Below are 26,979 nucleotides of genomic sequence, written 5' to 3'. Positions count from 1 at the left end.
CACCCCCGAGCAGGTCGGGCCGCTTTTCTCCCCCGGTGCTCGCGGGCGGGGGACGGGAAACACGAATCCGCCAATCGCGCCGCACCACGCACCCCCGGCATCCAATGGGGGCCCGCGGGGGGGACCGCAGCTGGCCAATAAGAGTTGTCCAGGTGCGGTGCCCAATGCCCGAAGCGTGGCTCCCTTCGATTGGGCAAGGGCAGCAGCTTTTGTCCAATCAAAGACCTCCGCGGGCCCCTCGCACGCGGAGCCGCCCCTTTGCCTGAGGAGCCTCGCAGCCAAAGGAAACTGTCCAATGAACGTAAGCGCACCGCACGTCCGTCCTTTTGGAGGGGTCGCGGCCGGAACACTTCCGGATCCTAGAGAGCGTGGAGTCCGTGACCAGGGGAAACGGTCGCCATGACAACGCGCTCTTCGCAGTTTCTCCCCACTAAATCAAAGGTCTCCAGGGCAGCTATTCCAGCTCGGCTTCAAAGTCACCTTTCTATTTGGCAGTGCTTCTCGGAAAAAGAAATAAACGTGAGAGGCTGACAACTCCTCAGCCGTTTCGGATGTGGCGATCTGGTGATGGGAAACTACATTTCCCAGCATTCCACACACCAGCGGAAAGCAGTGTATTGAATGCTGGGAATCGTAGTCTCTGGGTTCCAAGGTAGCGGCTTAGTTTGGTTCTTGGACATACGCTGAAACTGTCTCCCGCGTGTCTTAGAATTCACTTCTTGTTCTGACTGCACTAGAGATGCGTGCCCACTCCGGGACCCTGCAGCGCCCGCCGCGTTTCCCAGCAGGCTTGGCCAAGGCGGCCTGGGGGAGTTGGGGGTCCCCCGCCTCCGGCTGGGGAACAATCGTTTCCGAATCTGGCCCTTGGTGCGTCACGCGGGCTCCCCGAGGCGTCCTCGCTCTGTCCTGCGAGCGTCTCGCAGCCGCAATACTCAACGCCTCGCTGACTGGGTTTAGGGAAGAGAGTACTGTGAGTTTTCCCCCTTTTCTCATGAGGGGAATTTTCAGCGAGGCTCGTGCCCTCGGCTGCCCCCGCCAAGTGCACCGTCGCTGTGACCCGGGCATCCCCCAGTGCTCGCGTTTCTAAGATTTGGGGAGCGTGGCGGTCGTGTCTGGTTTTGCATAGACAAGTAAAACTCTGAGTGTAGCTAGGGCAGGAGGATACACCTGCAAGTATTGGAAAGCAAAGGCCTTTCAAATGAGAACAAGGTAGCAGCTTTGTCACTTCATAGAAATGCGCCCGCTGCCCTCAGTACGACTGCTTGGGAAGTCCCTCGCCCTCAGCTGATGCTTTTTGGAAATCTGTACTTGCCATAACTTGGTGTTCACACTCCGGCTTCCTCACCCGCGACCCCTTGCGTCATACCCCACACTGTCTTCCTTATTCTCGCCTCCAGCAAAAAAAAAAAAAAAAAAAAGACTAATGTCTGAGGCCATCATCAGGCTTTTCAGTGCGCTGTCGCGGTCTCCTTTGGTTAGGTTGCCGGTCTTGACTCTGGTTGACCTGTGTGTGAGATGGTGCTCATTCCCAGCTGGCCGATTTACCCGCAGGAGGTACTAGAAGCAATGGTAGCTTGCAAAGCAGGCTCTCTGCCCGTGCCTGCTTTTTTTGTTTTGAGATACACGAGGGTGTTCATTCAGCAATCTCAAGTGCATTTTGGTGTGTTTTCCCAATTTTTTCAGTGTGTTTTCAAGCCAGATGAGATCTTCCACCCTCCTGCGTTTCACAGCTCAACTCTTAGCTGCGGATTCTGAAAATGCAGAAGCCGCTGAATGGTCAAAAGGGGGTGGGCCGCGCTGCACCTGGCGGGAACTGAGACTCAGCCTGCCCCCCACCCCCACCCCGAAAGAGCCACCAGGTTTGCCCTGATTCCCCTGCAGCCTCTGGCAGAGGCCCCAGGCCAGGGGCTGGCAGGGCATGGCTGGCCAACATACAAGGCAGTGCTGCCCCTAATATGAGTCTCTCTCTCTCTCTTTCTCTCTCTCTCTCTCTTTCTCTCTCTCTCTCTCTCTCTCTCTCTCTCTCTCTCTCTCTCTCTCTCTCTCTCTCTCCTCCTCCTGTAGGTTTTTCACCCCTTCTGACCCGCAGTTCTAGCGCAGCTCCCCTAGAGCTGACCCTACCGGTGATTCTTCAGCTCTCCACTGTGGGATCTGATTCTTTTGATTCTTCACTTTGCTCTTTGCATTTCCATGGCTACGTTTGTCTTTCATTGCTAAGCTTCCTCTAAGCCCAGCTGGCTGCACTAGGCGGTACCCTACCTCAGGTGCAGGCTTGCAGGGAAAGGCCAGACAAGCCGGCTGATACAGTCAGTGGTGACCTAGCTCTCCTGAGAGGCAGGTGAGGCTCAGCAGGCTGGCTTGAGCACTGGGGAGTTCAGGGAGCGGGAGGGGAATGGCTGCGTGGGTTAGTTTGTTCGTTCAAGCCTTCTCTTCCTCATTAAGCAGATGTGGAGGACCTGGTATCCGGGAAGCTCAGGGCTGAGCGTCAGAGCGCTGTCTGTTCTCATGGAACTTGAACAGATATTGTCAGTGAGCTTGCTGCTCAAGTGCAAATTTGTTATTTGAACTGAAGTAACGATGGGAAAGATGGTAAAGGGGCACCCTGGACATTTCTGGGGTGGTGGAGATGCCCTTGATATTGACGGTGACTGAAACTCATCAATGTTTAAAAGGGGCACGCATTGTATAAATTTATGAACAAAACCTCAATTAAAAGTATCAACTCTGAACAAACAGCAAAGCACTGAGACCCGCTGAGTAAGGACCAGGAATGCGACAGAGATGCCCACCGCGACAGTGCTGACCCGCGTGCGTTAGAACAGCGAGACCGGAAGTGAAGTCTTTGGCATCAGTTACAGAAGTTTATTGTGAAAATCTGTGATAGGAAAATCTCTTCTGACTGGTGACCTGCTTAGTATCACAGAAACCCAAGACTTTAATTTTTTTAAGTGTATAGAGTGAAGATGAGACATTTTTTTTAGTCTTGCTCTAATCTTTTGGAAGGAAAACATGTAGAAATGAGAAAAATTAATCTCACTTACATTAGAGGCAAGGAACGTAGAATATGTAGGAGTAAACTTAAAAGGTATGAAGAAAACTATAGAATACATGAAGAAAACTATAGAATTCTCAGCAATATAAAACAAACCTAGATCCAATTATATACCCTACATATGTTCTTGCTGTGTAACAGATTAACCCTAAATTTAACAACTTTAAAAAAAGAAGTTTGTTTATTTTTATTGGAAAGACAGGGAAGCGGGGAGGGTTTCATGGTATTCTTCACTCCTGCCAGAAACAATGGGGCCCAGAATCACACAGTGGGATCTTCCCAGATGCAAGGCAAGAATGGAAACAGTCACTGCATATTCAGCCCTGCACACTGAAAAGTGTGACAGAGACTCTGAAAGTGGAATGTTTTCCACTTGGGGGGTACAGGATGGCATTTCAAGTCACAGGGGGATTGATAGCTTATTTCATCAATGCTGTTAGCCCAGGCCGATTCTACAGCTCAAGCAAAAGTTGGGCTTCTTAGACCCTACGACAAATGAGTTCTGGCTTAGCAGAAAGAGAGCTAGTACAAGGTAGAGGTGGCAGACATCTGCTTAATGGAGTTGGAGCATCCAGGACATGTAACAGAAAGCCTAGAATTAACTGAATTCAGAAAATGGTTTCTCGCCTCTGCTAGTAACCCCAGAAACTGACTCTATGAGCTCTATCTTTTCAATAAAAATAAATCCTTAAATAATACAAAGTGCGTGGCGGGCTCAGTGGCATATCAAGCTAAGCCTCTGTTTGTGGTGCTGGCATCCTATACGGGTAGTGGTTCAACTCCTGGCTGCTGCGCTTCCACAATCCAGCTCTCTGATTATGGCCTAGGACAGTGGCAGAGAACGGCCCATATCCTTGGGCTCCTGCACACATGTGTCCAAAAAGAAACCTGGGAGAAGCTTCTGGCTCTGGCTTCTGACTGTCCAACTCTGGCAGTTGTGGCCGTTTGGGAAATGAATCGGTGCATGGAAGGTCCTTCTGCTTCTCTCTCACTAACTCTGCCTTTCCAGCAAAAATAAATCTTAAATTTCAACCTGTCTTAAAGCAAATTCACCCATAGTCTTGCAGTCCACATTTTATTTCCTATTAATTAAAAATGAAAATCTCCATAGCGTCTGCTGTAGAAAAATAGGTCAATTTAAAAATAGCTGTCCAGCTGTCCCTTGTCAGCTTTGGAGCAAAGCAGAATGCAGAGGGAACTGAATTTCAAAGATAGCATTGTTAAATTTCAAAATGTGCTAAGTTGGATATCTTGAGCGATCAAATCTGCTTTGTTGATGATTTCTGTGGAGGAGTTAAAAATATTTACTTTCATTTTATTTGAAAGGCAGAGAACCATAGAACTTGTATCTGTTGCTTGACTCCTCCCATGCCCCCCGAGCCAGGACTGAGCCAAGCTGAAGCAAGAGCTCGGAACTCAGTCTGCTCCCTGACCTGATGAGGAGGCACCATTGCCTGTCACCTCCCAGGGTGTACAGTCAGCAGGAAGCTGAATATGATCTGGAATTGCCAGAATCCAAACCAGGCACTCCATTCCAAGTGACGACTCAACTGCTGAGCCAAGCGCATACCCCCATGTTGGAGATGGAGTAGAAATTCAGAGCTGAAAGAAGGCTGGAACTCACGTAGCCCTACAATGCCTCTTTCCATTTTAAAATTATACACGTAACAGATTTCTGGGGCTGTCACGGTGGCTAATTCTCGGCTTACAAGCACCAGCATCACACATGGGCGCAGGTTTGTGTCCTGGCTGCTTCACTTTTGATCCTGTTCCATGCTTGTAGTCCGGGAAAGCAATAGAGGATGGTCCAGAGCCTTGGGGCCTTGCACCTGCATGGGAGATTTGGAGTAGTCTCTTGACTTTGGATTGGCTCAACTCAGGCCATTGTGCCATTTGGAGGCGTGACCTAGCAGACAGAACATCTTTCCCTCTCTGGTCTCTTTCCTCTCTAGATCTGCTTTATCCATAAACATAGATAAATCTTAAAAAAAAAAAAAAGCTAAGCAATAGATTTCTATGCTTAAAAAAATCAGTTGATATAGAAAAGTATAAAGTCATAGTAAAATTTCTAGACTTCCTCTACTCTATTGTTCTCTTTCTCGAAGGAGTTCACTAATAGAGGTTTCTCATGCAGCTGTCCAGGAGTTTTATGTCTGTGTGTGCATGCGTACATAAACATGTACATGTATTGGTGTAATACATTTTTTAAAATATTTATTTTATTTTATTGGAAAGGCAGATGTACATGGAAGAGGAGAGACAGAGAGGAAGATGTTTCATCAAATAACTCACTCCCCAAGTGACCGCAACGGCCGGTGCTGTGCTGAACTGAAGGCAGGAGCCAGCAACTTCTTTCCTGGTCTCCCACGTGGGTGCAGGGTCCCAAGGCTCTGGGCCGTCCTCGACTGCTTTCCCAAGCCACAAGCAGGGAGCTGGATGAGAAATGGAGCTGCTGGGATTAGAACCAGTGCCCATGTAATCCTGGTGTGTTCAAGGCGAGGACCTTAACCATTATGCTATCCCGCCAGGCCCCGGTGTAATACACTTTTTTGGAAAGATTATATAGAACAATACGTATTACCTTATTCCATTTACATAGACCCTTTTTAAAAAAAGAATTATTGTTTTTAAAATTGTTATTTTTTTATTGGAAAGGCAGATCAGATTTATGGAGAGAAGGAGAGACAGATAGATCTTCCATCCTCTGATTCACTCGTCAAATGGCCTCAGTGGCTGGAATTGAGCCAATCCGAGACCACAGGCCAGGAACCTCCTCTGGGTCTCCCATACAGGTGCAGGGTCCCAAGGACCTGGGCTGTGCTTAACTGCTTTCCTAGGCCACAAGCAAGGAGCAGGAAGGGAAGTGGAGCAGCCGGGATAGGAACTGGCGACCATATGGGATCTTGGCATATGCAAGGGGAGGGCTTTAGCCACTAGGCTGCTGCACCAGGCCCTGAGAAAATCTTTCTAAGGTTTACTGGCTGACCAGTTCTACTTCAATGTTCTTATAGGCATTTGCTGCAAAGCCTGACCAGGAGAGTTGCTCAACCTGTTCTGCTGTCTATGTTTTGATGAGTTATTTGACATCCTCTGTCCACTTAGATGATCTGGCTGTGCATCCTTCCTGTGCATCTGGGTATGTTCTCTATCGCACGGACATCAGGAACTGAAGAGGCAGATTATGCATGCCGGCAGATGCTGTTGCCCCTCCCCCCGCCCCACCCCCTTTTTTTTGCACACTATTTTCATTTTTTAAAATGTTCATTTATTCACTTTAGTTATTTGACGGGCAGAGCAATGTCTTCCAGCAGCTGGTTTCTCCCCATAATGGCTGAAAGGGCTGGAGCTGAACCAAGCTGAAGCCAGGAACCAGGAACTCCAATGCAGTCTTCCACGTGGCAAACAGACACTCAGTACATGAACCACAATTGCTGCCTTCCAGGTGCGTTAGCAGAGACCTCGGTGGGAAGTAGGTGGAGTGGGACTGCACCCCAGGCCTCTGACATGATACGCAGGCATGGCAGCAGGTAGCTTAATCCACGGCACCACAGCCCCACAGTGCCTATCCCAGGAAGTGCTTTTGTTTGTTTGTTTAACAAAAAGCAGAAATGCTTATTGTAGAAAATTTGGAAATGAAATGAGGCTCAGGAAGAAAATTAAAATAGCCTTATTCCTTATTTATCTATCACTATTAGCATCTTGGTCTCTATGTTAATATTTAGTATATTAAATATATTTTTGCTGGAACACAGAGGGTTAAGATGCTGCTTATGATGCAACTCATATCAAAGAACCAGTTTGGGTCCTGGCCCCTCCCCTAGAGTCCAGCACCCTGATAATACACCTGCGAAAGCAGCTGGTAATGGCTCAGGTCCTTGGGCCCTTGCCGCCTTGTGGAAGACCAGGAATGGAGTTCTTGGCTTCTGGATTCGACATGGTGCAGGTCTGGCTCCTGCAGTTATTGGGGAGTAACCAGCAGATGGATAACTCATTCTCTCTCTCATTCTGCCTTCCAAATCTATCTAAAAACAAAACAAGACAAAAACACAAAACAACAACAAATAAGTATACAATATTATTTTGTAACTTTTTTGCTTATTATTCATAATTAGCATTTTCCATGTACATACCTGTAAGGTATTCAATTTGTTATTGTTGCAGCTTTACTTTGTTTCCAATATTTATTATTGTTTAAAAAAATTGTATAGGAGGCAGAAAAGCAGTTCTCTTCTACTGGTTTACTCTTTTTTTTTTAAAGATTTATTTATTTTTATTACAAAGTCAGATATACAGAGAGGAGGAGAGACAGAGAGGAAGATCTTCCGTCCGATGATTCACTCCCTAGGCAGCTGCAACGGCTGGAGCTGATCCAATCTGAAGCCAGGAGCCTCTTCCAGGTCTCCCACACGGGCGCAGGGTCCCAAAGCCTTGGGCCATCCTCGACTGCTTTCCCAGGCTACAAACAGGGAGCTGGATGGGAAGCAGGGCTGCCGAGAATAGAACTGGCACCCATATGGAATCCTGGGCATGCAAGGCGAGGACTTTAACCACTACGCTATCGTGTTGGGCCTGGTTTACACTTTAAATGCCCAAGAAAACCATGGCTGGGCTGGGACCAAAGCCAGGAAGGTGGGATGCATTTGGCTTTTGTTGTGATAAGAACGTGATTCCTGGAGCCATCATCGCTGCCTTGCTTGGTCTGCAATGCTGAGAGGTGCAGTCAGGAGCCAGAGCAAGGAATCTAACCAGGTATCCTCATGTGGAATGTCAGTGTGTAGAATAGTGTACACATTGTTTTCATGTATTTGAAAGACAGAGTTATGGGGAGACATATCTTCTGTCCACTTTCCAAATGGCTGTCATGCACAGGAATGAGCTGAGCATAAGCCAGGAGCCTAGAACTCCATCTGGATCTCCCACGTGGGCAGCAGGGACCTGTATGCTTGAGCCATCCTCTGTTCCTGGAGGACTCAAGCTGATGTCCAGATGGGATGCTGGCATCACAGGTGGCGGCTTAACCCGTTGCATCATGCCATTCCCCCCGTTAAAGATTTATTTTTATTGGAAAGGCAGATCAGATTTATAATGAGGAGGAGAGACAGTGAGAAGGATCTATCTCCTGGCTCACTCCCCAAGTGGCTGCAATGGCTGGAGCTGAGCTGATCCGAAGCCAGGGTTCCACGCGGGTGCACGGTTCCAAAGCTTTGGGCTGTCCTCGACTGTTTCCCCAGGCCACAGGCAAGGAGCTGGGTGAGAAGTGGAGTATCTGGGACATGAAACCATGCCTATATGGAATTCTGGTTCTTTCAAGGTGAAGATTTAACCACTAAGCCATTATGCCAGGCCCCATGCTGGCGTTTTAAACAGTGTCTATACCATTGGGCTAAGTGCCTGTCCTTGCCACCAGTTTCAGAATCATTGTAAATATTTCTGCAGTAAAAGTCCCTATAGGTACATTCTTAAAAACAAAAGTGTCTAAAATTGGAATGCATGGTAAAAACATGATTTAAAAAAAACAACTTTGGATATACATTGACACATTGGCCTTTACAAAAATTGTGCCAACCATCTTCCCATCAACTTAAATTTCAAGCATAAGAAACTTTACAAGTAATAAAAAGTACTAAGGCTTCCAAGGATAACAGTACTAACAAAATATTATCAAAGGGAAGTAAGGGGTAAGGTGGCATCTGGGCACAGAAATTTCCATGCCTGAAAATACAGAGAGAATATCTGAAAAAGATACCAAATTTTGACTAGTTTTAATTTTCTTAAAACTTTGATTATAATGTGCAGTGGTTACTACGCTGATGCTGTTGAGGCTACTTTATCGTAAAATGTGAAATCAAACATTTGCACCAGAGGGAATGTTAGCATTAGCACCAGCAGTAATGTGAATGTCAAATATTTGCTGAGTGCTTAGTATGTGGCTTGCAGATTCTGAAATATAAATTAAGCAGTGATGACTAAGAAATCTGTTAGAAAGGATATTTCTTCATGAGAAGTTCATATTCATAAACTTAAAAAGATAGAATGCGTGTATGGAGATGATGATAGTGAACTATAGCCCATGGTAATATACAGGATTACATGTTAATCAAAAATGGATAAATAAGAAAGGGTGATACCAGTTGAGACTCCTGTTTCACTCTGGAGGACCTGGATTCAGCCCTCCCTGCCCTGATCCCATGTCCTACACTGGAGGACCTGGATTCAGCCCTCCCTGCCCTAATCCCATGTCCTACACTGGAGGACCTGGATTCAGCCCTCCCTGCCCTGATCCCATGTCCTACACTCCCTGCCTGGATTCAGTCCTCCCAGCCCCGACTCTGACCTCAGCTTCCTGCACATTTGCACCCCGGAGGCAGTAGTGATGGGGTAGTGATGGCTCAGTTGACTCAGTTCCTGCCTTTGGTGTGGGAGACCTGGGTTTGGTTCCCAGCTCTTGGTTTTGGCGTCTGCCAAGACTCTGCCATTGCAGGTGTTTGGGAAATGAACTAGCATAATTGAGTTTATTGCGTTTGTCTCTCTGCCTCTCAGATTAAAAAGAAAAAAAAGCTTAAAAGAAAAAGATTGATTAAAAGTGTTTACGAGATCCTTGTTATTTAAGACCTCGTCTGATTGCACTGTACAGATCCGGTCTTGTAGTGTTGCAGGCTACAGCGTAATGTGAGGCACCAGTCACTGGATGGATAATTCTCTCTTTTTGTTTCTCTGTCTACAACTCTGTCTTTCAAATGAATTAATAGGTTTAGTTTTTATTTAAATTTATTTTTAAAATAAATGTAGTAATAACAATAACACAGTAATTTGGATCAGAGAAATAGTTTTGCATCTTGGGTAAGTGATATATTGGTTTTCTTTATTTTTGAAAGATTTAGGGCCTGGTGCAATGGCCTAGCAGCTTAAGTCCTTGTCTTGAACGCGCCGGGATCCCATATGGGCGCCGGTTCTAATCCTGGCAGCTCCACTTCCTATCCAGTTCCCTGCTTGTGGCCCGGGAATGCAGTCAAAGATGGCCCAAAGCCTTGGGACCCTGCACCCATATGGGAGACTTGGAAGAGGCTCCAGGCTCCTTGCTTCAGATTGGCACAGCACTGGCCATTGTGGTTACTTGGGTAGTGAATCATTGGATGAAAGATCTTCCTCTCTGTCTCTCCTCCTCTCGGTATATCTGACTTTGCAATAAAAATAAATAAATCTTTTTTTTATTATTATTTATTTGAAAGGCAAAGTCAGAGAGAGAGAGGGGAATCTTTTATCCAATGGTCTACTCTCCAAATGGCAAAAATGGTCTGGACTACGCCAGGCTGAAACCAGACTTTTTGCTACTTTGGAGCAGAGGTGAAGTATCTGGAGCTTGAACCGGCAGCCATGTGGGATTTTGGCACTGCAGGTGGCAGCTTTACATGCTGTGCCACAGCATCAGCCCCCAGCACTGCCCACCCCCGTTTTTGTTTGTTTGTTGAAGTGTTGTCTTCTTGACCTAGAGCATGACGGAGACATTGTAACATACATGTTCTAGAGTCAGACTTATCTGTGTTTAGATCCCCATCCTCTACTTTTTAATATGTACTTAATTTATTTTAATATTATTTTCCTAATTGAGAGGGATGCACACCCATGTGCTCCTGTGATTAGAGTGGGAAGATAAGAAGGAGGGTGGCACAAATGTTTTGACTTTTCCCCCTTCTGTATCTGCAGGGGAAAATGGGGAGAGGGCTGGTGCTTGCTCCTTGGGGGATGGTCCTTTGATGACCCCTTAGAGACCCCTTTGTGGGGTAGAGTGTTTCAAGGGGTACTTAAGTGGATCTGAAAGTTCTTGAGTTGGTTTCATTGGCGATAGAGTTCGCCTTAGTGCATTCACAGATCCAGTAATATGCTTGCAAAGCTTGACCAGGAGAACTGTCCAGGAGGAATATTCCCCTGCCGGCCTGGATGAGCTAGCTGGCATGTCCCGCTTTTGCATCTGGGCATGTTGTCTACTGCATGTTAGCAGTTGAGGAGATCCAGTTCTGACGTATACACTCCAAAGTAAGACTACACATCCTGTGATCTCCCCTGTGGCCAGGTTCTGAGTCTAGCAGTCTAGCTGTGGAGTTTCCCAAGAAGCCTCAGCTTGGGTCACCTCAGACTTCATTCTTGTGTATTCCAACAAGTGCAGGGTGAGGTTTGGTCTGTCACCTGCACCAGCCAGTGCCCATACCAATGGGTGCAAGCTTCCTGGTCAGTTCTGCCGTAGTCCCATAGTCCATGCAAACCACAGGCCCGATCCTCATGCATACCAGCAGGTGCCGCAGTCTAATTGGGGTGACCTCTAATAGTCCCAGTTTTTGTGCACCCCAGTCCATGCTTTGGTCTAGCCTAGCCCAGCCTGGTCCACTTCCACCCCCAGCCTTTATGCCTACTGGTAGATGTTGCAGTTCAACCCATCTTGGCTTACACCCTGTCCTGGCTCTCACTTGTGCCAGTGTATGCTGTGGACTGACCCTGACCGGCCTGCCCTTAGACCTGGCTTGCTAGTATGCCAATGAGTGCTGCGGCCCAGCCTTGTCTAGCTTTCCACCAGCCTCAGCTCTCAGGCTAACCAGCAAGAGCCACCGCCTAGCAGGGGAGTTCCCCCAAGTTTCCCTACCAGGCTGCTCCCAGCAATAGATCTCACATATGTTGGTGAGTACTGCTGCCCATACTGACATGGACAGTTCCCAGTCCTGACGTGCTCTGGCTGGGTATTGTGGCGTAGTCCAACAGACCCACACCCATTCTGGTTCTCACTGATAGGTGCTATGGCCTAAGCCAGCCTGGGCTACCGTCAGACTCAGCTCTCATGTGAACCAATGGGTGACCTAGCTCCACCCTCATTCTGGCTTTTGTAAGTGCCGGCAGGTGCTGGAGCCTAGCCCTGTCTGGCCACCAGTCCAACCCAAAGGCATGCTGATGGTACTTACTTAGCCTAATCTGCCGCCAGCCCTGGCTCTTTAATAGTGGGAGCAACAGCCCAGCAGGGAAGTCTTCTACCAGGTTTGTTCCAAGCCCCAGGTTTTGCATGTTCTGGTGAGAGCTTCAACCCAGTCTGGCATGGCTAGCTCTTGTTGGTGGGTGTTGCAGCCCAGCCCAGCTGGGCATGACTCACACCCTGTCCTGGCTGTCATATGAGCCAGCAGATGCCCCTAGTCCTGACCCAGACAAATGCTGATGAATGCTGCAGCCTTACCTGGCCTGGCCGAACCTGGCCTGACCCTAGCCCAACCGTAGCCCCAGCTCTTGTGCTCTCTAGTGGGAGGTGTGACCTTGTAGGGAAATTCCCTAGGTTTCTCTGCCTGGCCTGTTCCCAGCCCTGGATCCCCACATGTGCCAGTAGAAACTGCAACCCTGGTTGGCATGGTCTGCCCTCAGTCCCAGCCATTACATGTGCCAGCAGGTGCTGTAGCCAGGCCCTCCCAACCCCAGTTCCACTGAGTATCAGGTGGTTCCTGTCAAGTGAGTTCTGTGGTCCAACCTGGCTATGCCATTCACCACCCCCAGTTCCCAGCACAAACTGGCAGGTGCCGCAGTTCCACAGAGGTGATCCCGCAAGTTCCCTGCAGAATCTGCCCCCAGATCTGGTACTGTAGCATTCTGGTAGATGCTGCAGCCCAGCCTGACATGGCCAACCTCCTGGTCTGACACAGCCAGGCATGCCTCCCAGCCCCAGCTTTTGCATGCATTGACAGGCTGGTGGTGATGTTTAGCCCAGCTCAGCTCTCCTTTGTGGCCCCTTTGAGGGTGATTGCCTAACCCAACATGCCCTCCAGTTTTCCTGTAAACCACTCTGTCTCAGCTCCCTTGCCTACGTGCAAGTCCAGTGGTCTGTACAGGCTATTCCTTCCCTGTCAAACATTCCCTTAGTTGTTCCTACTCCAGGATGTCCCAGAGCTCCTTTTCCTGGCAATCTGAAGCCCCTGACTCTCCACTTATTACTAAATGGTTTGAGAACTGCTGCGTATCCTGTCTAAACTTTTGTGTCCTCATGAGTGAAACAGAGTAGTAATGTTATCTGTCATAGGATTATGGGGACATTCATCTTAATAGAATTAATACTTTTTGAAAAATACTGCACTATTTTGTTGTTGTCAGGTGACAAGTATACTTTATAGCATGATAGATTTCTACACAAGTAAAAACCATAGACATAAGCGAAAAAGAAACATTTCATATGGAAATTAGTTACAGCAAGGAAAGCTTCATCAAACTAGATAATCTTCATGTGTTCTTTTTTTCCCCTGGGATCTTGAAGGTGTAGCTATGTCGTTGGAGTGTGTGTTTTTCCATTAGCTTAGTGGAATTAAATTTCCAGCCCACGTAGATAACTAGAAAGTTGCATGAGCCTGCACAACTTAAGATAAACCCGACTTCCTTGCATCTCCACCTCCAGGTGTGTCCCCTTGGCCTCCTGGCCTTTTGATTTGTTGTTCCTGTCTGGACCCGTTGTGTGCCCATTTCCAGTCTGGTTTCTGGGCAGTTGTGGATCTTCCCTGGATTATTGTGCTTGCACTTGCATTTTCTGGGCTTGCCTTCCTTTTTGTGTTCTCAGTAAGTCCCCTTGCTTGATTTCCAAATTCTTTGGAGGCAGATGTGGTTGGCTGGAGGAACATTGGGGTGGGGGAGGCAGACTAGAAGGCTGAGGGGCAGGGGAGTCTTATGTCTAGAACCTCCTTGGCCTGTGAGGCTCTGATGTGCAACAAAGGCTTAAAACAGAAACCACAGGGACTGCCTGGTACCCTGAAACAAATGACTTTTTTCTTTTTCAGACTTGATTTCATCTACATTATTTTTAAACTCTCATCTGTCCATTGGTTGGCATCTCCCACCCTCCAATGTCAATAAAAAAGAAGAAGTTTCGGGGGAAGTTGCCCACATGTCCCTAGCAGACACAGCCAGGCAAGGGCTTGGGACACAGTGGAGGTCAGCAGTGGCCTCAGGATGAAACTCGTTATGATTTGATCACGATGTTATCCTTGAGCAAAGTGAAATGAACCAGGAGGCAAGCAGGAATGTGGCAGGCTGCTCCCAGTTCATCTCCAAACCACCAAAACCCATCCAGCCTTACATCTGCTCCGCGGTGAACGAGTTTCAGGAGGAGAGAGACTTTCTGGCCAGCACCATCTTTCCTCAGCTCAACGCCCTGTGTAGTTCCCGGGGCACGTATTTCAAAGCAGTGGATCTGAAGTGGTCGGCCCTGAAGGCCCAGAACGCCTTACCTGCCGGCCTATGCCGAAAGCACTCCCACCTCCACGCCCAGCGCCTGAAGCTCTGCCTGGACTCTGTGAACAGCTGCTCTCCCTTTTTCATCTGTCTGCTGGGTCAGACCTATGGGGACATCCTCTCTGACCGCTCCAAGGACACCCACGAGTCAAGTTCATCCAACGCAAAACAAGCTCTCTATGTTGCGGCCCAAAATGGTCATCCTTGGGTCCTGGAGCATTGCGACTGTAGTGTGATGGAGTTTGAGATCATCCAAGCAGTGTTTCTGAATCCATCACAATTCCAGTATTTTTACTTTAGGACTCAAGCCAGCCTGCCAAAGGCCTCAGGCCAGGTAAAGGTGGAGGGGCCATCTTCGTGTTCCCTGGTGACCAAAGAGGAAGAACTGAAAGTTGGGAAGCTGAAAGCCAGCATTATGAGCAAAGGGCTCCCCATCAGATTCTTCACTGGGCTCCAGGAGCTGGGCGAGCTGGTTCTTAAAGACTGGGCACTTGTCATAGAAAAATTTTACCCTGCCACGTTACTGATGGAGAATATAGGTTAGTGAATATAGACACACTGAAGTCTAGTACCAGTAAATGCTTAATTAAGAATTTTTAATTAATTTATTTGAAATGTGGGAAGAAAATTTTCGTTACGTTGGTTCACCTGTCAGCTGCCCACAACAGCCTGGGTTGGGCCACAGGTTGGAGCTCAAAACTTCATTCTGGTCTCATGCATAGGTAGCAGAGGTCCAGGTGCTTGAGCCATCATCTGCTGCCTTCCCAGGCACATTAGTAGGGAACTAGATCGGAAACAGAGTTTACTGGGATTTGAACTAGTGCTCCTGTATAGCACGTGAGCACTGCAAATGGCAGCTTAAACCGCTGTAATGCCAGCTCCAAGGTTAATAATTTTTTTGTGTGCATGTCATCTTTGTGAAAGGAGTTTTTATTTTTCTAATATTTATTTATTTAAAGGCAGAGCTACAGACTAGGCAGAGGGAGAGAGAGAACTTCCATCTATTAGCTCACTGCCTCCACCCCGCTCCAAGGGCTGCAGTAGCTGCATCTGAGCCAGGCCAAAGCCAGGAGCCAGGAACTGCCTCCAGGTCTCCCATGTGATCTCCACTGGGCTCTTCTTCACTGCCTCCCAGGCTCGTTAGCAAGGAGCTGGATTGGAAGTGGAGCAGCCAGGATTCAAACAAGTGCTCATATGGGATGCTGGCACTGCAAACATGGGCTTTTCTTGCTATGCCACGGAAGCGGCCCCCCCAATGGAGATTTTAAGGGATTGTTTAAGGGATTTTTAAGGCATTTAAATTATTCCCATATTCCTATATAACCTGTGCTTTTCCATTTTGAAGATTTTTGAAAGTGAAAAGCAGCAATAATGGGTCATGGAAGATTATTTAGGTAGTTAAGGAGTCCAGAGAAAAGCCAAAATGATATCTGATGGTTAACATGTAGACCTAGAACAGGGATTCTCAACTAAGACCATTTGTTCCCTCTCTGCCAGAGAGACAGTTGCCATGTCTCATGGCATTTTTGGTTATGACAACTGGGGGAGAGCTACTAGCATGGAGTAGGTAGTTACTGTTAAATATCTTACTGTGGACAGAACAGCCTCCCGTGGAAGAGCATCATGCAGCCTAAATGCCAAGTGTGCCCTTGTTGAGAATCCCTGAGCTGAAGAGAGGAGAATTTTTATAGTTTGATACTTCGTATATATTGAATATATTGATACTTTGTATGTATTGAAGCCTTGGCCCTGCAAAATAGATATTATAATTTTAGTTTTGCAGTTGAGAAATGAAAGCTACCTTGGTAGCAATTAAACAACGTTATCAGTGTCATACAGCCAGTGAGGAAGCCAATCCAGGAATTGAGCCCAGGTCCCCATGACTAAAATCCATGGCTGCGTCCCCTACCCTGTACCATTAGAGTGTAACCCGTGGGCCGGCAACAGCAGCATCACCTGGGAGCTTGTTCAGAATGCAGATTCTGAGCCCTGTTCCCAGTTTACTGAATTAAAAGTTGCATTTCAACAAGATGACCAGGAGATTTGCATGCGTGCTGAGGTTTGAAAAGCACTGCCTCACAAGCATCTCGCTGCTAAGTGAAGTGATTAGTTTGGAAGATGATGGCTTGTAGCCGTTAGTAGACTAAGAAGGAAAGAGCACTCTCAGAGTGTGTTAGACATTCCCCACCCAGACAGACCTCCGCAGGGACCTGTGGTGCCCCGAGACAGGGTGTGTATGTTGTGGTAGAGGGGGGGAGAAAGATGACCTGCGTCTTTGGTCAGATGCTTAGAAGGTGTGATGGCCCAAACAAGGTTATGGATAACTAATGTAAGAACTATTTAATATGAAGATACAGAAGGGTGACAAGCGGTACATTCTCCAGTACTTTCAGGAACCAGGCCAGTAACAGTCCTCATGAATAGTATGGAGATTGATGGTGAACCAGAGAGTGTGGCCTCACCGTGAAGTCTTTATACAGATATTGTGTAATTCACTAATTATCTCAAATATTTATTACAGACTTGGGGTTTTAGAATCTGAGAGACATATTCTAGAATTTTTCAGTTCTTATTTAACATTATTTAATATTGGGAATTCTTAGTTTTTCTATACAAACAGATGAAAATCAATCACCCTGAAAGTAGTAAGGCATGCACAGCACCCCAAATTCTGTCTGTCATACATTGGCCACAGAACAAACTGCTAATGAGAATGAAAAGTAACAAATGGCTTCTGAAAGAATATCAATGTTTGGTTAATGTGATTAATATTCTTTAACAAATCTCCTTTTGAATCACACATGTTGATTAATGGTCACTCATTCGTTCAGGAATCAAGTCTCAATGTATTTGGTTTAGGGTTTATTTATTTTTCTGTGCTATTCTTCTTGATGTTTGATTTCAGTATTATTGAAAGACTTTCTTATTTTAAACTTATGCTTTTTTATGTTTTATTTATTTCTATTTGAAAAGCTGATTTACAGAGTGAAGGAGACAGATAAAAAGATCTGTCTTCTATTCACTCATTCATTCCACAGATGTCCACAATGGCTGGAGCTGAGCTGATCTGAAGCCAGGAGCCTGGAGATTCTTCCAGGTCTCCCACATGGGTTCAGGGGTCCATGGACTTAAATCATCCTTTGTTACTTTCTTAGGCACATTAGCAGGGATGTGGGTTGGAAATGGAGCACCTGGGACTAGAACCAGTGCCCACATGGGATACTGGTTCTGCAGGTAGAGGATTAGCCCCTTAAACCATCATGCCAGTCCCTAAATTTTATTCTTGAGTGCATATGTATGGGCCAAATATCTGAATTATAACGTATGAGATAGATTGATTATGAAAATACTTTAAAAGAAAGTACTGTTATTTTTCTTTTGGGTTTTTTTTTTATTTTTATTATTTTTTGATTGGAAAGGCGGATATACAGAGAGGAGAGACAGAGAGGAAGATCTTCCGTCCGATGATTCACTCCCCAAGTGAGCGCAACGGGCCGATACTTTGCCGATCCGAAGCCAGGAGCCTCTTCCGGGTCTCCCACACGGGTGCAGGTTCCCAAAGCTTTGGGCCGTCCTCGACTGCTTTCCCAGGCCACAGGCAGGGAGCTGGAAGGGAAGCGGGGCTGCCGGGATTAGAACCGGCGCCCATATGGGATCCCGGGCGTGCAAGGCAAGGACCTTAACCACTTGCGCCACCGCGCCGGGCCCTTTCTTTTGGGTTTTTAACACCCTCCAATTACCCAGATAGCTTCAAAATCTCAGTCTGGGCCCGGCACAATGGCACAGTGGTTAAGGTCCTCGCCTTGAATGCCAGGATCCCGTATGGGCGCCAGTTCTAATCCTGGCAGCTCCACTTCCCTTCCAGCTCCCTGCCTGTGGTCTGGGAAAGTAGTCGAGGATGGCCCAAAGCTTTGGGACCCTGCACCCATGTGGGAGACCCGGAAGAGGCTCCTGGCTTCAGATCGGCATGGCATCGGCCGTTACGCTCACTTGGGGAGTGAATCATGGGACGGAAGATCTTCCTCTCTGTCTCTCCTTTCTGTATATCTGTCTTTCCAATAAAAATAAAATAAATCTTAAAAAAAAATCTCATAGTCCATGACAAGAGTGCAGGTAGACCATTTGGGCAGCCTGTAGTTATTGTAATACAATGCAGAGCTACTCATTTATACTTTTAAGCCTTAGAAATACCTGTCAGGTACTTGGAGATGCCCTAGATTAATGAATGAGATTCAAGTTTAGGTCTGGAGACCTACTGTAGTATAAGTTGATCCCAAGTTTTATCTTGAAACATGAAGATGTTGAAACTTGAAGTTGATACTGGCCACATTGTGGTTCCTCTAGGTCTACTTTAGTCCAAACCTGAACCAATGGGGCAGCCCAGTCACTAATGGAAGGTTAAGGTCTAGCTTGTACCCTGGAACCTTATCAGGCTAATCTATTTGATGTTTTGTTTGTCTGCATATATTGATATTAGCCTCTGCTTCTTAGTATTCAGTTACAAACACACCTGGGTGGTGTAGGTATCTCCAGGGATGGGAAGGAATTTTTGCAGCCTAGAGCACTCTGTCTTTAATTAAGTAACAAGATTGGAATTGTAGTAAATTGATGCTGGAAAGAACCTCAGAGCTCTTCCAATTGTCCAACCCTCACCATTATTTTACTAAAAGTGAAGGCACTTGCCTAGTGGCAGAACTATAAGCATGCCCGTGGTTGTCATTTGTCATTCTATTAGAGTGTCTTAGCCTAAAATTATGCTCCATTGCTCTGACCTCTGCCTTAGACACACACACACACACACACACACACACACACACACACTTGCCCCCAAAAGACTGAATTAGATAACTTCATTCTTAGCTAATGATTTGGAAAGATCACAAAATGTATGTAGCAAGTCTAATTTTTTTTTCTGCCTTAGTGTTTCTGAGCTCATGAGATAACTTGGCGTCCTAAACAGGATTCCACGTGGAGTCGGCACGAGGGAGGCTGAATTGTTTGCTCAGCCTTTTTCCATCAGGGTACAGGCTGGGTTTTGAAACGTGGTGCCAACATTGTGAGGGGTGCTGCAGACAGAGAGGCAGGCACCTTGCTGGGCATTTACGATAAAGTGTGTATGCAGTGGGAAATGTTCATCTACACATCTAAGATGCTAAAACTTATCTTTTGACTACACAGATTACAAGCACAGCTTTGAACGTTTCTATCATGAAGAGTTTATTGAGAAGTGCCAGGAAACGGGTGTTGCTTTCAAGGAGCCAAATAAGAACTTTGAAATCTTGGAGAGATTTGCCTTGAAGGATATGGAACTGGATGTTAACAATGCGGCGGCAGGTTCCAGTGTAGACCGTGTTTCCAGGTGAGATAGCAAACAACCTCAGTCCTTTTCATGGGGCTCCAGCAAAATAGCCTCGGTTTGGTAAGTAGGATTCCCGTTTGGAATGTTTTCTGTCACTTCTCCCATTCTCTGCCATCATTCCCTGTAACAGAGAACCCCTAAAAGCTATCCCTGGGCTCACATTTCCTGGTTAGACATCACTCTGCATTTGCAAAGCTTTTCTGATATGTCACATATTTCTTCCAATACCCTCAAGGAGATAATGAACTCTGGTGGAAGGTGAGGAGGAAGACTTTTTTTCTCCCCTGCCTAACAATTGGTCTAAGTTGTTTCTGAGAATGTTGGAATGACTCTGATGAGAAGAAATCAGATTAGGGACTATGAATAATGCACCTACATGGTGTTGTGTAGTTGGTGAGGAGTTCCCACAGACATTGTCAGGTTGCTAATAAGTGCAGCCAGTGTCTAATAAAGTGACATAGCCTGCACCGCTGTTTGTGTTTGTGGATAAGAGCTTGTGAGTTGATAGCTATGTGTGGGCTACAGGAAAGAGTGCCAGGCTTGGGGCATTGATGCTGTCAGCCACTGTGGCCTCTGTGGAGCTTGCACTGTGGACACAGGTAATGCATGGAGGTATGTCAGCTGTGCAGGCTGCCGAGTGCCTTCCAGTGCCACGGAGCAGGATGAAACATGGAAAAAGAGCAGGCCTTCTGGTAGGGCAGGGTGAGGGAAGCCCGCCCTGAGAATGCGGTCTCTGGGGAACTGCTAGAAACAGGTGAGGGAGCAACTCTGCAACTGAAGAACATTCTACACGAGCCAGTCACAGAGGCCTGAGGCTGGAGCAAGAGCACCCAGGCCAGCAGCTGGAGAGAAGGCAGGTGGTGAGGGCGAGGGAAGAGAGGCACGGGGGCTTTTCCTGGCTTTGAGCAGAGTAATCCCTACTTATACGACACTTTCCTTCTTCACTGTAAAGGCGATGCTTTTCATTTTATTTTCCAGGTGGAGACACAGGTCTTCCATCTGTTCATTCACTTTCCAGATACCCACAAAAGCCAGGGCTGGGCCATGCTGAAGCCAGGAGCCTAACACTCAGTTTGAGTCGCCCACAGGGTGAATGGGCTCACTTGGTCATTATCTGCTGCCTCCCAGGGTGTCATTATCAACAAGCTGGACTGGAAGTAGAGGAGCCAAGACTTGTACGTAGCCTGTGATACAGGATGTGGGGACCGCAGGTGGTGACTTGGTTAGAGCATCACGCACCTGCCCCTGTCTGTCATTTTGATAGGCTCAAGACTCAGTCTGGCTGCTTAGTTGAGGTGAGACTAAATACAAAATTAAATCTGACCATTCTAATTTGCTGGCATGATAGAGACCTAAAACTTGATTTTCAACTCATATTAAGACGATTATGGTAATTTTGTTGAATTTCTAATTTGGAAGCCATCAGGTTAGATGGGAACTCTTGGCATATAAATGTTTTAATGTTTTTAGTCTTCCATAGTGATGTTATACCAAGGACCAGAGTGGTGATGGTGGTGGTAACCTAAGGAAGGAATGAGCAGGTCCGATAAAAGCACAGTGGACTGAGCTGGTAGTGTTCCTGCCTGTGCCCTGGGCCTTGACACAACCCTCAGTTCACACTGGACGGCTCAGGTCACACAAGATCAGTGTGGTTGGAAGGGGCTAGCAGGCTACTCTCTCCTACTCTGTTTATTTCATACAGGACAAAGCTGAAGCCCAGAGGGTGGATGACCTTGCAACTAATTGAAGCCAAAGTTGAAATTAGAACTTCCTGTCTCTAGAGGCATAATACATATTAGAAATGTCCTCCCCTGCCTCCATCTTTCCCTTTCTCCCATCTCCCCTGCCCCTTCTTTAGTAAAAAATTCATGATTATAGGCCAGGCATGGTGGCCTAGCGGCTAAAGTCTTGGCCTTTAAAGGTGCTGGGATCCCATAAGGATACCAGTTCTAATTTTGGCTAACTCGCTTCTCAGCCACCTCCCCGCTTGTGGCCTGGGAGGGCAGTCAAGGATGGCCCAGTGCCCTGGGACCCTGCACCCGGATGGGAGACCTGGAAGAGGCTCCTGGCTCCTGCCTTCAGATTGGCTCAGTTCCAGCCATTGCATCCACTTGAGGAGTGGATCAGCAGATGGAAGATCTTCCTCTCTGTCTCTCCTTCTCTCTGTATATCTGACTTTGCAATAAAAATAAATAAGTGTTTAAAAAATCTTGATTAGATCTTCCCCATTTATTTTTCAGAGTTAATTCCTTCCCAACTTACAAGTCTATTTTGCTCTTGTCTGGCGAACGAGGTTGTGGGAAGTCCACTCTGATTGCCAACTGGGTGAATTATTTCAGGAAGAAATACCCGAGCATGCTGGTGATCCCTCATTTTGTGGGAAGCACCTGTGAGAGCAGTGACATCATGACTGTGATCTACTACTTCATCACAGAACTGCAGCACAGAAACTATGGTAACTGCCTCAAGCTTGTACATTTGCTTAGAAAATACCTGCTGAGTTGGAAATGAGTCATTCCCTCTGCTAATGTGGTTACAAAGATAATTCAAATAATTGATGGGAAGTTGAATTAAAAAAACTTTATTTTGTTACAGAAAAATTTAGAAATGCATGCATATGTGAGATCTTCCAAAAGCTCATAAAATGTATTATGAACAAGCTATACCCTCAGAACATTCTAGGCAAAGGGGACAGCTAAGTAATATGAGAACAGTCCCAAGCTGGAAAGAAAGTTGAATGAATCAAAAAGGGAAAAGGGAATCCGTGTATCCAGACAGTGGTGAAGCTGGAAGCCAAAGAGAGGGTAGTTTCTATGAGGGCTCTGCAGGCCAGAGTAGAAGGTTTGGATTCTCTCCAGGGTACTGGGAGACCAGTGGAGAGTGGATGGAGAGCAGCAAGCCTGCAGGCAAGTGCAGCAGTCTGCGTGGCTCAGTGGGGAAGAGCAGTGGAGAGCAAGGGCTGTAGGTACATTCAGAATCTGCCCAAGGATTGCATTTATAGGCTCAAGGACAGGGAGGAATTGAGATAATGCCTGGCTTTCCCCCCCCCTGAACAAAATGAATGTTGAAGGTTGTTGACTGAAAGGAGTCAGCCTCAATGGGATGGGGGAGGAGCAGCAGCCTCGAGGGAAATCAGAGTCTAGCTTTGGTCAGTGATGTTGAAGCTGCAAGGCATTCTGGGAGGGATAACAATCGTTTGGCATACGCACTGTGCCTGATTCTGTTCCCAGAGCAGCTGGGGAGCCTGAGCCCTGCCTCAGACCACTTGCCATCACTGACTCGCTGTGTGACTCTGGGCTACTTGAATTAAATCTCTGTGGCGCAATGCTCGTTTGTGTAAACTCTGGATAATTAACTTGTGCCTTACAGTGGATTCTCTAAGTGTGGAAGATAAAGTTCTTGCATGCGTACAGTAAGCACGGATGACCATTAGCTCTTGTGATTTGCTGTATGTGTCTGACCTTGCTGCTGTTCTCATTCAGGGGCTCGTAGCCTTAGTTACCTCTGGGTCCGGGGTGAATCTGTAGGGTGTGTGAGGGGCATCTGTAATATCTCTAAAGGGACAGGGACTGCAGCTTGTTTCTCTGTGTGCGGTGTGTGTCCCTGAGTCTCAGTGCATGGGTTTTTCACGGTGATGTTGCTGAGGCTGTAGAAACTGGGCAAAACCAAAATCCGTGGTGTAAGGAAGGTATAAAGCAACAAGTTCTATCCTGGTACATCCCGAAGGTTCTTTAAAGTCACACTGAGGAAGTAAACTCAGTCATATATGTCCAATTATGATTTTATTCCCAAAGTGAGTTATTATTTTAATGAGTGTTTTTGAGTAAAGAAAGCTCCTAATAAGAAACAGCTGCTGTATTTCAACTAGATCTTGTTAAAAATTCTTATTTGGTAGGAGCTGCAGAGAGACAGAGAACAATCTCCCATTTGATAGTTCACTCCCTGAGTGTCCTCAGCAGCTAGAACTGCGGCAGTGAGGTTGGGAGCCTGAAGCTGGAAGCTGGAAACTCAATCCAGCATTGCCATGCTGGTGGCAGGAATCCAATGACTGTGGGCATCACCCACTGCCTCCCAGTTGCAGGCTAATAGGAAGTTGGGATTAGGAGCAGCAGCTCTGAGATCCAGGCATTCTGATAGGGGATATGGGTCTCAAAAGGACCGCAAGTGCACCAGCACACACAGAGGCTGAGACAGGAAGAGGCAGACTGTATTGATCAGGGCCTCGCTAAGACCAGGAGGAGGGATGAGCTATGCTGGGCTGGGTGAGAGCAATCACTGCAACATGTAAGATATGTGGCTGAGGGCAAGCCTGGTTGGGGAGCTAAGGCTGGGTTGTGCTTCCTGCTGGTGAGCGTGAGAGCCAGAATAAGGGTGGTGAATTGAGCTGGACATGGCTGTAATATCCCCATGTGGGCTGGGCCTGGGGTGTGCTTTACTGGGCCAGACTCCAGTACCTGCTAGTGCTTGTAAGAACCAAGGTAGGTGTAGCACAGGCTGGGCTAGGTCTCTACACCCCCTGAACCATGTGAGAGCTGGGTCTTGGGTGGACCAGGTGTGGCTTGGTTGTAGCACCTAATGGCAAGAACTGAAATGGTGTGGGCTGGTTGGGCAAGGCCACTTAACCTTCCAGGACAGGAAGTGTGCCAAATTATGCAGGGGCAAGCACCCACCAGTGTGCGCAAGATCTGCCACTGGTTGGTGATCTATAGAGAACCTGGCAGAACTGCTCTGCCAGCATGTAGTCCCTAGAGGTGAGTGCAAGAAGCAAGACTGGAAGCAGCCAAGACTAAGCTAGGTTGCAGTAGCTGCTGGCATACATGTGGGGCAGGTCTTCAGGTGAACCAGGCAGGGTCACTTCGTAACACCCACTGGCAGATGTGAGATCAGGACAGGGTGCAGAACAGGCCGGATTGGGCCACAGCTCCAGCCAGTTCACAATAGGGCTGGAACTGAGGGTAGTAAGCTGGGCTAGACTGCAGTACCTACCAGCATGAGCTGGAACTGGGGGCAGGTGAGCTGGGTGAGGCTGTAGCACCCACTGGCAAATGCCAAGCTGAGGCAGGTTGCTCCAGACTGGGCCTCAGCACCCACCTGTACATGTAAGACACAGGATGGGGGAGAGCGAGCCAGGTGGATGGACAGAGAAGACTCTCCTGCTGGGCTGCTGCTCCTGCTGGTGTGTGAGAACTGGGACCGAGGGAGGGCATACCAGGCTGGGCAGGGCTACAACACCCATTGGCCTGGATATGAATTGGGTTAGGGAAAGAGTCAGGCTGGGATAAGCAAATGTATCTACTGTTGCATGCACAGGCCAGAGTAAGTACAGGCTGGTTGGGTTTTTCCATAACATCAACTGGCAAGTGTTGGGACTGGGACAAGTCCTGTCAAGCTGGACTGCAGAACCACCTGGAAAGTGCAAGATTCAGAGCTGGGAGTGGGCCTAGTAGGGAAACTGTGGCCACCTCTCTGATGGACTGCAGCTCCCATTGGTGAACATGAGAGCCAGTCCTGGGAGTGGACCTGGCTAGACAGGCAGTAGTACCCGTCAGCATAAGGGTGGGCCGAATAGTGGAGCTGGTTGGGCTGAGCTAGGCTACAGCACCCATTGGTGTGTACAAAAGCTGGATGGGATATAGGACAGACTAGAAACAGTCTATTGCACATACCAGCGTGTGCAGGAACCAGGGTTGGGAGCAGGTCTGGTGGGGGTTATTGGAAGAACTAGGCTGCAGTTTCCACTGGTGTACATGAGGGCCAAGTGTGTGGTGGGCAGGGTTGGGCTGGGTCACAGCATCTGTTGATTTGTTAAGAGCTGGAGCTGGAGATAGAAATGATCAGGTGACTGGAACCAGCAGTGTGTGTATAGACTGAAGTAGGTGACAGACTAAGCTGGACCCTGAATTGGTTGGCACAGACAGGAGTCCAGTGTTTGGTCACCTCTGGCAAGGTTTTTGTGGACCCCCCACAACCTGGACTGCTGGACTCAGAACCCAACTGCGGGGAAATTTGCAGGTTCTGTGGTCTGACCATGGAATCGGTGTGTCAGAATTGAACCTCCTCAGTTGCTGAAGATGGTGCAGTAGACAGCATGCTCAGATGCTCATGGGGGATATGGTAGTTCACTGGGGCCTGCAGAGGATGGAGGACAGAACAGGTAGGACAGCTCTCCCAGCCAAGCGTTGACAGCAAGTATCTGGGCAAACAGAGACTCTAAGGTGGACTACGTCAGCCAGTGGACCTTGGAAGGGTTTCCTCATTCTTGCAGTAATGAAATCAGCAGCATTTCAGAAGTATCAATACCACTTGAGCAGTACCTCGGAGCATGCTTCTACATTGTGGACTCTGGGAGGACATCGAGTGGCCGTTCCCCATCTCCAGGTACTGACGCAGTTAGGATGCTGGATGCAGTTTCTCCCTTTCTCATTCCCCTTCCCTCAGAAGGGAACTGAACCAACATGTGGGATGCTGGCACTGTAAGCATAGGATTAGCTTGCTACACCACTGTACAGGCCACCCCACCCCCACCAGGTTGTTCACTGCCATGCCAAATGCCCATCCCAAGCACACAAGTGTTTAAACTGGCAACAGTGGTATGCATTTGGAAAAAGATTGTGAATACTTGATCTGTTCTAGAAAGAACACCCACTTCCTTAATGTGGAGGCCAGAGAAAGGGGCTGTGATTCTGAACCTGGCCTACAACTGTGGCTCTGCCACTGAATGGGTAATCTTGAGCAGTTCACTTAAGCTCCTTGGGCCTGCTTGGTTTTTTCAACTGTAGGCTTTTCTTTTCTTTTCTAAATTTGTAAGGCAAGGTGATATATAAAGAGTGGATGACAGAAAGATGTTCTCAGATGGCTGCAACAGTTGGAGCTGGGCCAGGCTGAAGCTAAGATCATGGAACTCCATTTGGGTCATGATCACATATGGGTGACAGAGTGGATAGGTCTCTAACTTTTTAAAAGGTTTATTTATTTTTATTGGAAAGGCAGATTTATCGAGAGAAGGAGCGACAGAGAGAAAGATCTTCCATCGCTAGTTCACATCCCAAATGGCTGCAACTGCCCAGAGCTGAGCTGATAAAAGCTAAGAGCCAGGGTCACCTGTATGGAAATAGGGTCCGAAAGCTTTTGGCTGAGAAATAGAGCAGCTGGGACTCGATCTGACACTCACATGGTATCCCAGTGTGTGCAAGACAGAGGTCTAGCCAGTAGAGCCATTGTGCTGGTCGGCCCCAAAGTTTTATAAATAAAATGAGGATGGGAGTACTAGTACCTCTCTCGTGAGGCTGTCTGAAGTTTCAAATATAATCATATAAAAAATCTT

At 47.4% G+C, this 26,979-nt stretch overlaps 1 protein-coding gene across 1 annotated transcript in view; it reads left to right on the top strand.

Moving 5' to 3' along the window:
• The first annotated feature begins 14,063 nt into the window (after nucleotides 1–14,063).
• The window catches only part of LOC121163394 (putative tetratricopeptide repeat protein 41), a 65,457-nt gene continuing 52,541 nt past the window's right edge, over nucleotides 14,064–26,979 (top strand). Inside the window, exons 1-3 of the mRNA XM_040990949.1 lie at nucleotides 14,064–14,835; nucleotides 19,475–19,645; nucleotides 21,874–22,110. Coding sequence (XP_040846883.1) covers nucleotides 14,064–14,835; nucleotides 19,475–19,645; nucleotides 21,874–22,110 — 1,180 coding nt within the window. The remainder of the gene's footprint in view (nucleotides 14,836–19,474; nucleotides 19,646–21,873; nucleotides 22,111–26,979) is intronic.

This window comes from Ochotona curzoniae, unplaced genomic scaffold, assembly GCF_017591425.1.
Source record: "Ochotona curzoniae isolate NIBS_2020 unplaced genomic scaffold, NIBS_Ocur_1.0 contig_1014, whole genome shotgun sequence".
NCBI classification, from domain to species: Eukaryota; Metazoa; Chordata; class Mammalia; order Lagomorpha; family Ochotonidae; genus Ochotona; species Ochotona curzoniae.
The sequence above is the reverse complement of the archived record's forward strand: the minus strand, read 5'-3'. Positions and strand labels throughout refer to the sequence as shown.